General features: G+C 30.3%; 1 protein-coding gene across 1 annotated transcript in view; it reads left to right on the top strand.

The window, feature by feature from the left end:
* Positions 1-8207: 8207 nt before the first annotated feature.
* The window catches only part of LOC111634377 (protein bicaudal C homolog 1-A-like), a 28103-nt gene continuing 23217 nt past the window's right edge, over positions 8208-13093 (top strand). The window contains exons 1-5 of the mRNA XM_023379142.1: positions 8208-8438; positions 11478-11527; positions 12008-12077; positions 12172-12251; positions 12320-12478. Coding sequence (XP_023234910.1) covers positions 8318-8438; positions 11478-11527; positions 12008-12077; positions 12172-12251; positions 12320-12478 — 480 coding nt within the window. The 5' untranslated portion in view covers positions 8208-8317. The remainder of the gene's footprint in view (positions 8439-11477; positions 11528-12007; positions 12078-12171; positions 12252-12319; positions 12479-13093) is intronic.

The raw sequence follows: 13093 nt of genomic DNA, 5'->3' as shown, positions 1-13093 counted from the left end.
AAATGCATTGATGAATTTTATATTGTTGATGTGTGTATTTAACTTCATTTCATAAAGAAATTGGCCAAATAAGAGAAAATTATCAGTTGTGCCAATTGACACAATGTAAAAAGATAATATCCAATTTGGGGAAATATACTTTTTAGTATATTTGAACAAAAATAACTCTTTTACATTGTGTAAAACCAGTCCCTAAGATTTACACTATTAGAAATAAAAAATGCTCAATTTTTAAAAAATTAGAAAAAACAAATTGTCTTTCAATATAAGATCAGATAAATGCAAATTTTATAAGATTATAAAAATAGCAAAATTATCTAACTCTACTAATAACCATTGAACTTCCTGAAACTTAAATTGTTCCCAAAATTTCAATAATCACTCACTAGTGTTTATATTCACTTGATCAACAAGCAAATGATTCCAAAATCTCTAATACTATAACACATTTTTTTTTGTCTTTGCTGATATAGTTTATGATTTCATGTATATGAATCATTTATTTTTGTCAATATATACTTCTATTTTCTATTTTTAATATTTGTTTTTGTTAGATTACTCTATTATTGTCATTAATATAACATTGAATTGTATAATATATTCTTATATTATGACTTTTTGTAAATAAAATAATATACAGTAAATAAAATCAGCAAAAGTATTAGATTTAAATTACAGCATGCTTACTTGTCTTTTTTATTTTTGCATATCTGTTGTAAAAGTAATAATTTGTTTGCTGTACACTTATTTTTTTCATTTCAATGATTAGAAATAGGAAATCTATTTCTATTTTCTCTTCAAGTTACATATGGCTGTTAAATGACTTTTTTAATTCTCAATTACAGTGGTGCCTCGTATAACGTACTTAATCTGTTCCAAGTGCACTTCCGTTAAGTGAAAAGTCCGTTATACAAAACGTATTTTCCCATAGAAATACATGTTAAAACATATAATTTGTCCCGCAGCATAAAATAACCATACTGTACCATTAAAAAAATGAAAATGGAGCAGTCACCAATTATGCTGGGTAGTCAGATGTTGTGAGGAGGAGGTGGAGGAACACTTTCTTCACACATTCATACAGATACCAACTTTTTACACATTGCAGCAGGTCTCTTTTTATTGTTTTTTAATCGGAGTCAGATTCAGGAGAGGCTACCGGAGCTTGCAGGATCATCTCCTCTTGTTCCATCCTTTGTTTTTTGGCAGCTTGCTTCTTGAAAAACATGTCCAAAGTGGTCAACTCCTCTTGTTCCATCCTTTGTTTTTTGGCAGCTTGCTTCTTGAAAAACATGCCCAAGGTGGTCTGTTTCTCTCTCTTCTTCAACACCTGTCAGAAATGACGGGCAAGGGTGTCATTGTAGAGATCATTGATCCTGTTGGCTTCAGTTCTGTTTGGATAATGAGTGTTGGTAAACTCCTGAACCTCTCCCCATTTGACAAGGAAGTTTTTGTCAACTTTCACTCCTTCTGATGATTTCTTGCTTTGTTTCAATTGAAATCACCTTTCTGCTTTTTAGAAGCCATGATTTTCACAACACTTGAATAAATATAAAACCCTGCACTGAGGTGATGTACATAATAAACAAGGGAGCAAGCCGAATCCCAACAGGAGCTCGGTACTTCAGATATACTAATAATATATTCTAATAATACTAATATATTATAAAAATAGCAGATTGTCATTGGCAGCGGCAAAAGTGTGGAAACATCATTCGCACTTCTTCGCAGAAAGTTTGTTGCTCGCCTCACGTAACTGCCGAACAGAAAGTCCGTTATTCGAGTCAACATAACGGCCAAACAAAGTGCATTGTTCGCAGCATCCATTATTTGAGGCATACATTATACAAGGCACCACTGTATTTTCTTTCAGCAAGTACACAGTATTTTGTGATATCTATTTATATCATCATACATTAATAAATACCGGTACAGTAAAAATCTCATTCAACTTAGAGCCTTTTTTTGTTTCCAGTACTGTTTAATGATAAACAAAAACAACAACAAAAAAAAAAGGCTCTAAGTTGAATGAGGTTTTTATTAGTATTACTTTCCAGCCTAATTTGTTGGGAAGTTATTTCTCAATAAATACAGTATTTTGTTGCAAACTGATTATTGTATTTAAATGTAAAAGATGCCACCCATAAATTATCTAACAGATATGGGTGGGTGGGAATGCAGGTAAACATTATGATAAGTTACAAGGAGTGGAGGGTGTTTACAAAAATTGTATATATTTCGAGTGTCTTTAAATTGACCGGTGTTGTTTGTTAAATATGTAGGGATTAATCAACTGGTATTTTTATCAAAAAATGTCACAACTATGATTTGGCTATAATTTTCATCTAATTTATCAAAAATCAAACGAAAAAAGTGTTGCATAACAATAAAGCCAACTAAAGTTGATTCCAGTTATTAGCCTGGTTAGTAGGAGATGCCATGTATTAGAACAAAACATTCAAGAATGGAATCAAACCCTAGAATGCAAGCATAATTTACTTTGTCTACTGGCCCCAAAATGAAGCTTAGTAGCCCTGCTGACACAGTATTTTTCTTTGAAAACTAGAGAGACAAATTTGGATATTATTTGGCTTTTCCATATGTGACCAGTCCAGTCTGTCCAGTTTCCTTTTTCAGCAGTCAATCATGATTAAGAAACTCAAGAAACCTTTTAAGAGTGCAGGCATTGTTTTCACCTTTCTCACTCAATTGTATCAAATTGGCTCGACCACTCATAAGGACAACATGTTTCAACACGCAGTGTACCACTGTCATACAAAATGACAAGACAGAAATTCTCAGAAATTCTTTATTCCCTACCTCATGTCCCCACCGCAGTTTTGTTTTTGTGGCCATTAACTGTCTGGAGGGCAGACGGAGCACTTGCCCTTTGGTTCTCCAGTGTTCAATTCAAGATGCCATGGATGTAATTGACACTTGCTAAGAAAATTGATCTGCTAGATCAAATCAGAAGAGAACCTTCCAGTGGTGTGCAGTGACATTTGATGATAGGAAAGCCGTGTTTCTCATAAGAAGCCAACTTCCAGGGGCAATCAGTTAATTCTTTAAATGTATTTTTAATAGATTATTTATCTGATGTAATTAATAAATAGTTAAGAAGTAGCGGACAATAAAGGTTTAGTAAGTACGGTTTTATGCAAAATACCGGTATTCAGATTAGAAGATTTGTAATAAATAGTTATTAATAAAGTCCAATATAATTACCTGTTATTAGATTCAATAGATTCCCTATGCCCTCTAAATGCCGATTCTCGCTTTGATAAAAACATATAACATCTATTAATTTAAATATATCTATTAGACGTAACTATCTCGTTATAATTTTCAATATTTATTTTATATTGTTTACTAATGTTAAATTCTATTCCGCTTCGATTTCCAAATTGCTTCAAATACGAATGAATCGACGATTTTTCGTGTCTTTTGCCAGCTAAATTGTCAAAGCCATTCTTATTCCATACACTAATTTCATTTGAAAATAGTAGGCAAAGCCAACAAAACAATTTTTGCATTTTTATGCATTTACAGAGACATTTTATCGCGAAAATGTCGAACAAATTTTTTATTGAAGCATTTATATTTAACTTAGGCATTGGCCTTTCTCTTTTAATAATGTTTTCTTTTTCATTATATGATATCGAGCCAAAACTTTTTTAAAATAAATTTTCAGTATCGCAATTACATTCCAAATCGCTAGCCATAATATAAGGGCTAAAATTAAAAATAAAATTATAAAAACTTACTTGTTAAAATAAAATGTGTGATGGATATACATACCTGGTACAAAACATTCTTCAATTGTATGAATATACTTTTAAAGAAAATTATAATTAAATATAGCTTTGTAAAGAAATGTACTGTACATAAAAATAACATAAATCATCTTTACTTTTTAAATCTTAACCACTTACTTGTTAGTCAAATAGCTCCCTACCATTGGAATCATAGATGGTCCTGCTAGGTGTGCGGTACGTGCATGCACGTGGGCTGCCACATCCCGAGGGTGCCGATACCGGTTAATTAATGTCAAATGCCTCTTTTCTCGCATCACTAGTATATCTCAAAGGACGCGACAGAGTTGTTGTAAATTTTAAACGTTTCTCACCATAGCTGTAAAAATCTAAATTTGTTAAACTTAAAATTCATTTCAAAAAATCACAACACAATAAAATTCATTTGTTTTCTAACTACTGTAATTCGTTTTAAGACCAGGTATTCACGGAAATTTCCAAAATTTACAACTTTTCGGTCACTCTCGTTCAACTGGAAAAATTTGTCTTTATTACGTCTAATATTACGAAGAAATGAGTCCCCACTGTACTCGGCTAGAGATTGGGTTGGTTAAGCTTTTAAGTAATATTCCGGCTCTTTCAACAGGGTTTTATTTATGTCCCTAATTCCTTAATTATTTAACTACTTCTTACGTAGAAATAAGTCAAAACCGATTACTTCGTACTCGAATATCTGTAGTCTCGAGGAAAAAAGTGGAAAGACAAATTTTTACGACAAACGGATACATAAATCGTAAATTTAAGGAAAATAAATTCTAGAGCTTTTTCTGTACCTGGTGCATCTCTCTCATTCATTAAATTTAGTTGTAAACGACTCTGTCAAAGAAACGGTTAATTTTTTAACATTGTACAAGAATTGTACACGTCTTTTTCTACATCCCCTTAGAGATGGGACATACGAAATCGTAATATCACCGGTTTAACATTGAAATCCGTAATATAAGATGGGAGAGCGGAATAAAAATATCAAATATTTTAATGGATTTTTTTAAACTTCTGTCAACTATACAGAACTATCGTAAAAACGTACCAGTAAATTCTTATCGGTTGGGTTAAGTTATAAATCTACTCGTGATTCACGTAATCGGGCGAGGGCGGGCGACTAACAGCCCGGAACCGGTCCTGGATGAATTGGAAGCGTTATACGTGTAGCATCCACCCGAGGTCGTAGGCTTCCACCGGCTAAACCGAGTGACGTTGGTGCTGTGTAAAGCGCGTGAGCGAATCTGGCTTTTTGGATGCCGACGATACGGCGCTTCCACTCCGCCACTAATATTCGAATATACAATAGCGATCTTATCTTTTTTTTTTACATGTAGTATAGAAATTTGTAATAAAATACATACTGCGGCTATAATAAAATATTGTGCGATTATTTTGGTATAATTAAAATTAATATGTATTTATTTTTTAGAAAATAAAAAGGAAGCGGCGCTTCCACCGCTTCCAATGACGGCACGCCACTGTGTAATAGAGATAACAGAGACTTATAACAATGCTATTGGCAACATTAAAATGATAGAAGATTGCATTCTGATTTTAGATCATTTTAACGTTACCAGTAGCATTGTTATAAGTCTGTTATCTCTATTACAGTATTTTGAGATATTAGTTTCAACAATTTTCAAGACAAGAAGCTCTTTTATAATGTTTAAAACTGTTATATCGCTACCTATTGTGAATGAAACTTTTGTACATAATGTTCTGTGTATAATATATCTGTTTAATAAATAGGTAATGGTAAAATAAGTAAATACTGTAAATTTGAATTTTACTGTTTTGTTTTATTACATATGTATGACAATATAATTAGGAAAACCATAGCTTATCCTCTGATACATTTAACTCTTAGACATCCTATTGTCCTCTTGTTATAGCTTGTGGATAAAAAGCATTGATGCTAGTTTTTAGTTGCTAGAGACTCAAATTGGCAAATCTTGTGAAGTAACGATTCGAACGAAATTTTGCTAATAAATGGCATGTTATGACAGGCCAAATTTTGAAGTTCTTAGAAATTTCAAAGGAGATTTCAAAGGTCAAAGATTATTGTCTACCCAACATTCGAAATACGGCGAAGTTCCTCTTGCCAAATTTTTTAAAATACGTATTTTTTTTTTTTTCCAACTTTTCTTGAAAAATTGACCCAGCATATCTTAACGTATTATACCTTGCACAGAAATTCTTCTTAAGAAACAATTAAAAACGACAGTACATCGAATTTCGTATTCCCATTATAAGTCTATGTAAAAAATTCCATTTAACTTCTATTAATTATTATTATTTTGTTAAATATAGGAGAATTTTAAACTACATTAAAAGTAGTGTGTGTAAAATACCCTTACCACGTCTACCTTTTTTATGTAAGTTAATGCTTTATTTGCGGTGTGTAGCTTTTATTATAAGCTAAGATTCCTACAACTATAATTTAGTTATAGAACACTTAAAACTCACTAAATGCTACTATTCTCCAACTTTTACTCCACCCCATCCTACCCAACGAAGTAAAATTGAATGATTTTTTAGTTAACAATTAAACATTTTGTTTATATTCTTTAGATTTTGATTTAAAAATTGTAATTTTTATATTGACTAAATATTTGCAAATTTTAGTCTAATCTGGAATTTAAAATATTTAATGGTAAACTATAGCTTTCTATGGGGCAGGATGTATTTTTTGTAATTAATCTTTTATGAAGTACTTATAAATATATGTGTGTATCAGTTTCTTGTTAGTCATAATATTTGTTCAGTTTGTTCAGAAGTTAATTGTGTATGTCACCGTGTCCATTCTGAAGGAACACAGAAGATTTTATGGAATCGCAACCAAATACAGTACTACGCAATGAACCATAATAAATTGAAATTAATCTTGAAAAATATGAGTTAGATAGAAAAATCGAAATCGGCAACCAATATGGCGCACGCTTCTTTGCGCAGTCTCTCTATATATGAGCGGAGTCGTGTGATGTCACGTGCATCCCCCTCTATACTGCCCACCAGAGACCGAATGAATAAAATCATTGAACACTAGTAGTGACCGTGAGTTAGCGCCTGACCAATAAGTTGACCACGTGAAGTTATCCGGGTTTTCTTCATGTGTCTAACACCTAAATTAGTTTCCCATAAATTTCTACTATGAGACAGCTTTCTCTTGGCAGATCGTTCATGCGTTGTCGTGTTGTTCCATCAATCCAATTTCTCAGCACGAAGACACAACTTTTATAAGGTTCCGTTAGTTTTGAATAATGTATATTTGAATGCGTCGGACAGGCGTGCCTAACATTTAAAAGACCTTCAAACTAACAAGTACAGTCGACCCCCCATAACAGTATTGATTTTTCCGTTTTATATGAATTCCATGTTGTACGAGTCACTTAGATTTTACAAATACATGAGCAGTTCATAGCCCGGCACACATATTTGTAAAATCTAAGTGACTCGTACAACATGGAATTCGTATAAAACGGAAAAATCAGCGCTGTTATGGGGGTCGACTGTACACTAAAAATTCTGAACACTGAACTTATGTGCGTATTTTTATAAGATACTGAAGTAGCAATTTTAAAGCACTCTGGTGTTATTACCTGGTGTGCAATCGGGCCACATCTGTAATTATTTATACCTTCTAAAACATAGCTGTATGCAGAGTAGTGTTGCGCGATGGCTTTGAACTCATGAATCCATTCTTGGCGTTCTTAATCATCGGCAATAGATCGCTGGTTATATCTGGCCATTTAACTTTTTCTTTCCTGCGGGTACTGAGAGGGCTTTTTTTTAAACATATCTATCGTAAGTTAGGTCAGGTTCACAAAAGGGACGGCCAGGTCGTGAGTGACGGGACCGTTGCAACATATCCGAGACAGACCACGAAAGATTCCTCAGGAGTTGCTCTTCCTGATCGATTCCGAATCCCTCAGAGCCATAAGCCGATGACTTAATCCACTATATAATTTGATTTTAAAATAAACTCGTATTTTTTTCTTTATAATAATATTTTTGTTATCAAAGTAACATTTTTCTCTGTAATTTTAAACATGCCAATGGGATTTCTAAAGCGTGAACGTTTTAAAACAGATGATAGCATTTAAAACAAGAAAAACTTTTCAACAGATTTTATTTCATAATATGTATTTGATGGGTCTAATAATTATCTCTATTTTTGAAAAAATAATATCAATATAAAATTTTTATGACGCCTTAACATTGATAAAGTACCAGTATTATATTTGCCAATTTGATTGAGTAATTTTCTAACCCAAATCGTGTAAATCAAATTATTACCAAATATATATATATATAGAAAAACATCGTTTAAAATATTAATTAAATTTATATTTATTAATAAAAATTTTAAAAGGAAATTAATTGAGGCGGAAGTGGAATGAAATTTCCATTTACGTTACCTTTTAAGCGGCGGTTGAAAGATGCGTTGAAGATTTCCGGGATTTTAACTTGCAGGAGGAAGGAGGGACAGAAGAGGAAGGGTCTTCATCAAACAGGCAAGAATGGAAAATCAGTGTAAGGTTTCTGAATCGGTCGTATCGGAGAACAGCGATCTTTCAAATCAGGACGTGATGGAAGAAAGGTTTCGAGTTGACAGAAGGAAATTAGAGGATATGATTCAAGGTATTTTTTTTTAAATAAACACTATATTCGTTTTATTTGCGTGTTTTAACGCTCTCAAATAAGTTTTTTTTTCTGGTTTTTTTTTACAATTGAGAATTTGAAACTTGTGTTAATTTTTCGAATAAATTCTATTTTTCAAATTTACTGTAGTATTTTTTTGAAACTTCTAAAGTTCTAATGTTTTTAAAATATTCAACAACTTCTTTTTAAAGTTTTATTTTCATTATTTAAAGAAAATAATACTTTTTCATTTATCTCAACGTTAATAGAGACATTTGATTAGCACTTTGATGCTTCAATTGGTTTGATATCGAGATATTAAATTCTATTTTGAAGATTATTTAGCAACGTGATTATAGGTACGAATTAAATTCCAATATCTGTAATAACAATTCTTTGTAATATTTCATTTTTAGATAAGTTTTTTTTTTTATATATTTCTTCTACCGATAAATTTTGGAGTTAGTATTTATTAAATTTTATTAATATGGAAAAGAAGATAAATTCACCATTAAGCTTATTTGTGGTCAATTTTAAAAGAAATTTTGAAATTATTTGATAGATTTAAAAGGATAATTTTCCGAAACTGTTAATTAAATAAACATTTGCATATAGCTCAACTCGCTTGAATATGAATTTAGTTTTAATAATTGAAATTTTCCTTCATGTAAGTTATTTTAATTCAAATGTCTTATTGAATAGCAAAACAGTTTAAACATTTTTCTTTGGAAAATTCTTCTAACCAATTTTTTTGTTAATCAATTTAACCAGCATATAATGTAAAGTTATTTTAAATTTCTTTTTTGGATTTTTTTTTAATTAATATTTTTAATACATTAAAAATTATTAACATTATAATAGTAAAAAAAGTCCTCTTCATTAAATGTATTTTCTAGCGTTGAACAAGGTATAAAATCGCACTGTGAAACTCGTTTAGTGAAAATTTTCTTAATTGTAAAGTTTATATAATAATTACATTATAAACAGATCCTTGATAATTGCTAATATCAAAATATACAGTGTTTTATATGAACTAAAATAATTTGAATAATTTTTTTAATTTTTAGTATGAGGAAATCTAATGAAATGATAGAGCAGATTTTTCTAAATATTTTTTATTATTCGTGAATATTAAAGGCATATTGTAATCTATACATTTTCTTGGTACGAAAATGGCTACATTTTTAAATAGCTCTCCTATATAAGCCTTTTGCTGTGGCTACAGTTTTATTTTGAACTTTTTCGTCCTGTGAGTAAGAGCTTAAAAGGCCATCATTGGGTATGGCAATTATACCCACCCATCATTGGTTATGCCAGGTTGAATAGTGAGGGGGAGATATACATCGGAAAGAGACCGCCATGAAAAATTTGTCTGACTTAATATGAATATTTTGTACTTCGTTTATTATCCTTTTGATAAAGAAATCATTATTACACTGTTCATTATGTACAGTACAAACGAATTTAATTAAATCTTTGCTCTAAAGCACCGGTGTTTCTCGGAACACTAATGTTCCGCGAACTTGTTTCAAGTGCTCTCCGAAGGACTATTTCATGCACATTACAAATATGATTTATTAATTGTACGGTGTTATATTCTTTCCGAAACTCATAAAGCATATACCCAATAAACTTTTTATTCAAAGACGTTTCGACTTGATTTTATTCAAACAAAATGTGATGTAAGAATATTAAGAAACTTCTAAACAAAGAATATAATCTCGCATTAGCAGTAGTATTAAATTTCACAACAATTACTGCTCTGAAGTGATTACTTAACGTTCACGTGTACTATTCTTTTTATTTTATGTACTGTACTGTACATGCAAGGAAAAATCAATAAGGGATTATGAAAATTCAGTTTAAATCTATTTGCTCATTTAGTTCTTTTTACGTTAAATTTTTATAAAGTTAAAACTAAATTTATTACTTTCAATAAAATTCGTAAGTGAGCTTATTCGAATTGTCTATTTATAACCCGCTAAGATTGTCTATTATTTAAACTATATTAAACAGTTAAAATACAGTATTTAATATAAACAATATAAGAGTAATATAACCATATACAAAATGTCCCAAAAATTATGCAACTTTAACTTCTGTACATATTTTCTTAATTTTAACTTTTTGAATTTTTTTTTTTGATTTAGAGTGAGTAAATGCTATAAAATTTTAAAATTTTCTTTCAATAAAAACGTTTAATTTTTGAAAAAAAAATTTTTTTTTGAATTTTTGGAATGTTTTTTAGGTCCCCAAATTTTTTCAAAATTTTTTGCCCGCGCGAAAAAATTTTATCGCGATTTTAATGAGCCTATGTGAAGGCTCGATTAAGGCTTAATTGTTTTTTAATGGGAGTTTTTTATCAATTTTATTTCATGGTTCCTAAGTTGTAGCGCACGGATTTTCATTCGGTAAAGTTATTTAAAGTTAGTTTCTGATGTCAAAAACGACCTCCAATGGTTTTTTAATTTTTTTAATTAATATATTTTTTTAAATATAAAATTAATTAATTAGGGGGGTCGGAAATCGCAATAAAAGTTTGAATTTTTTAAAAATATTTAAAAATTTCCGTGTCGCTTATAGTCACCCTACTTTAAACCCTTGTCCTCCCGAGACGTCTATGAGAATGTCCCGGGAAATCCGACTCCAGCTGTGTTCAAGGTCACCCAGCTGTGTAAACAATGACTCATCGGTGTTAAATTTCACATAAAGGAGAAACAAAGGAAAATAAAATTTAAAGCTTTTTCTTCAAAATTAACGCATTTCTTTCGTGTTTTTTCAGTTTTAAGTATTTTTAATGTATTTTAATATTAATCAAGTACCAATTAAATTAATGATCGGGAATGAAGGGGTTAACAATGAAAGTGTGTATCAATACATTTTTGGGACACCCTATATAAATAGATACTAAAAATTTGAAGAGCTACTTCAAATTCTTATTTAGTTTAGATTTTTGAAATGTTAAATATGTAACTAATATATAAATTTATTATAAATGTGCGGATTAAACACTACAAAATACTATATTTTTTTAAATAGGTGAAGAAACAGATATAGAAAAGACAGCCGCAGGAGTATTTTTCCGTAAAGTATGCACTTAATTTATAGTATAACGAAATTTAATGTTTAAAATGTTTGTTACAGTTGATATAAAAAAAATTTATATGTTTTAAAATGCTTCATACGAACACGCTGTATTCCCATTTTACATTTTACCATTAGAATTAAATGTCCCAGAATTATTTTTAGGTTTAAATTTATTTTAAAAATCACAAAATAAATTAATAAACATTTTTGAAGTTTGATACGAAAATTTTCATGAATATTTAGAATTTTATATTGAAACTTGAAAAAAAAAAATGCATTTCAGAGATTTAATGTTTATACCCATTTAAATAATTACTACTCTTATGACAAAGTTAATTAAACAACTTAAAATTACAGCCTAAATAGGGAAAAGATCATGTTTTAATTCATTAATGAAGTCATTCACTTATTGCTTGCATTAATGCATTAATTAAATGATAATTTCGATGGTTATATTTGAAATTTTATGGAATATAATATAGATAACTGAAGAAACTGGAGCAGAAATTTATTGGCCAACGAGATTAAAAATAGGAGCTAAATCTAAAAAAGGTAAACCACTAATATTAATTGAAAACGTAATTACGAAGAGAAAACAGTTTAAATCTTTGTCCTTACTTTGTCCTTAAACTCCAAAACATTTCAGATCCAAATATTAAAATCTGTGGAAAACCTGAAGTAGTTTTAGCTGCAAAAGAGAGAGTTCTTAAAATATTGGACACAAAGGTAAAATTGATATACAAATATCATGCTTTTAAATTTATTTAAAAATGAAATTTTCTTCCTATTTCTAGCGTAACAAAGTAACACTAAAAATGGATATTCCATATACTGATCATTCTCACATAATCGGCAAAGGTGGAACAACAATTCAAAATATAATGGAAGAAACAGAATGTCACATTCACTTTCCTGATTCAAATCGAACTAGCACAACCGAGAAAAGTAATCAGGTAAAGGACAATTTTTCTACCTGAATGTATAAAACGTATGCTATAACAGGTACAGGGGCGAATCTAGTTTTTTTCGGGGCCTAGGGCTTATTGAAATCCAATGGGCCCATTTTTTTGTTAATACAAATACTGTGAATTATATTATTAACGTTAACATTTTTTACTATACGATAAATGCTCATTGTTAATGAAAAAGTATTTAAAAGTTTATGATGATATTTCAATGTTCGGAGGCCCTTGACACTTCGGAGTCTAGGGCCTAAGCCCTATTAGTCCCTATGTAGATCCGCCCCTGAATAGGTAACAATGTCAATACAGTATTTTAATTTTACAGAAAAGTTTTGTTACGTTTATAGTAGTATAACATAGTATTTAATTAGACGGCTGTTAAAGATGAAAATCTGATACTTGTGTGCATATTTATGAAAATATTCGTATGTACCGTTACGTTAGAGTTTTAGGTCTTTTCAGGGAATGTCTCGTCCAAAGGCGCTCGTTTGGGTATTTACAAATACTTGTTATTGACGTTAATAATTTAAAATTTTATAATTCAATAATTCCGGACGTATTGAATTATAAAATTTGAGTTGCAACGAACATATTAAATACGACAAT

Source organism: Centruroides sculpturatus, unplaced genomic scaffold, assembly GCF_000671375.1.
Source record: "Centruroides sculpturatus isolate CEXI.00-Female unplaced genomic scaffold, Cexi_2.0 scaffold945, whole genome shotgun sequence".
NCBI lineage: Eukaryota > Metazoa > Arthropoda > Arachnida > Scorpiones > Buthidae > Centruroides > Centruroides sculpturatus.
The sequence above is the reverse complement of the archived record's forward strand: the minus strand, read 5'-3'. Positions and strand labels throughout refer to the sequence as shown.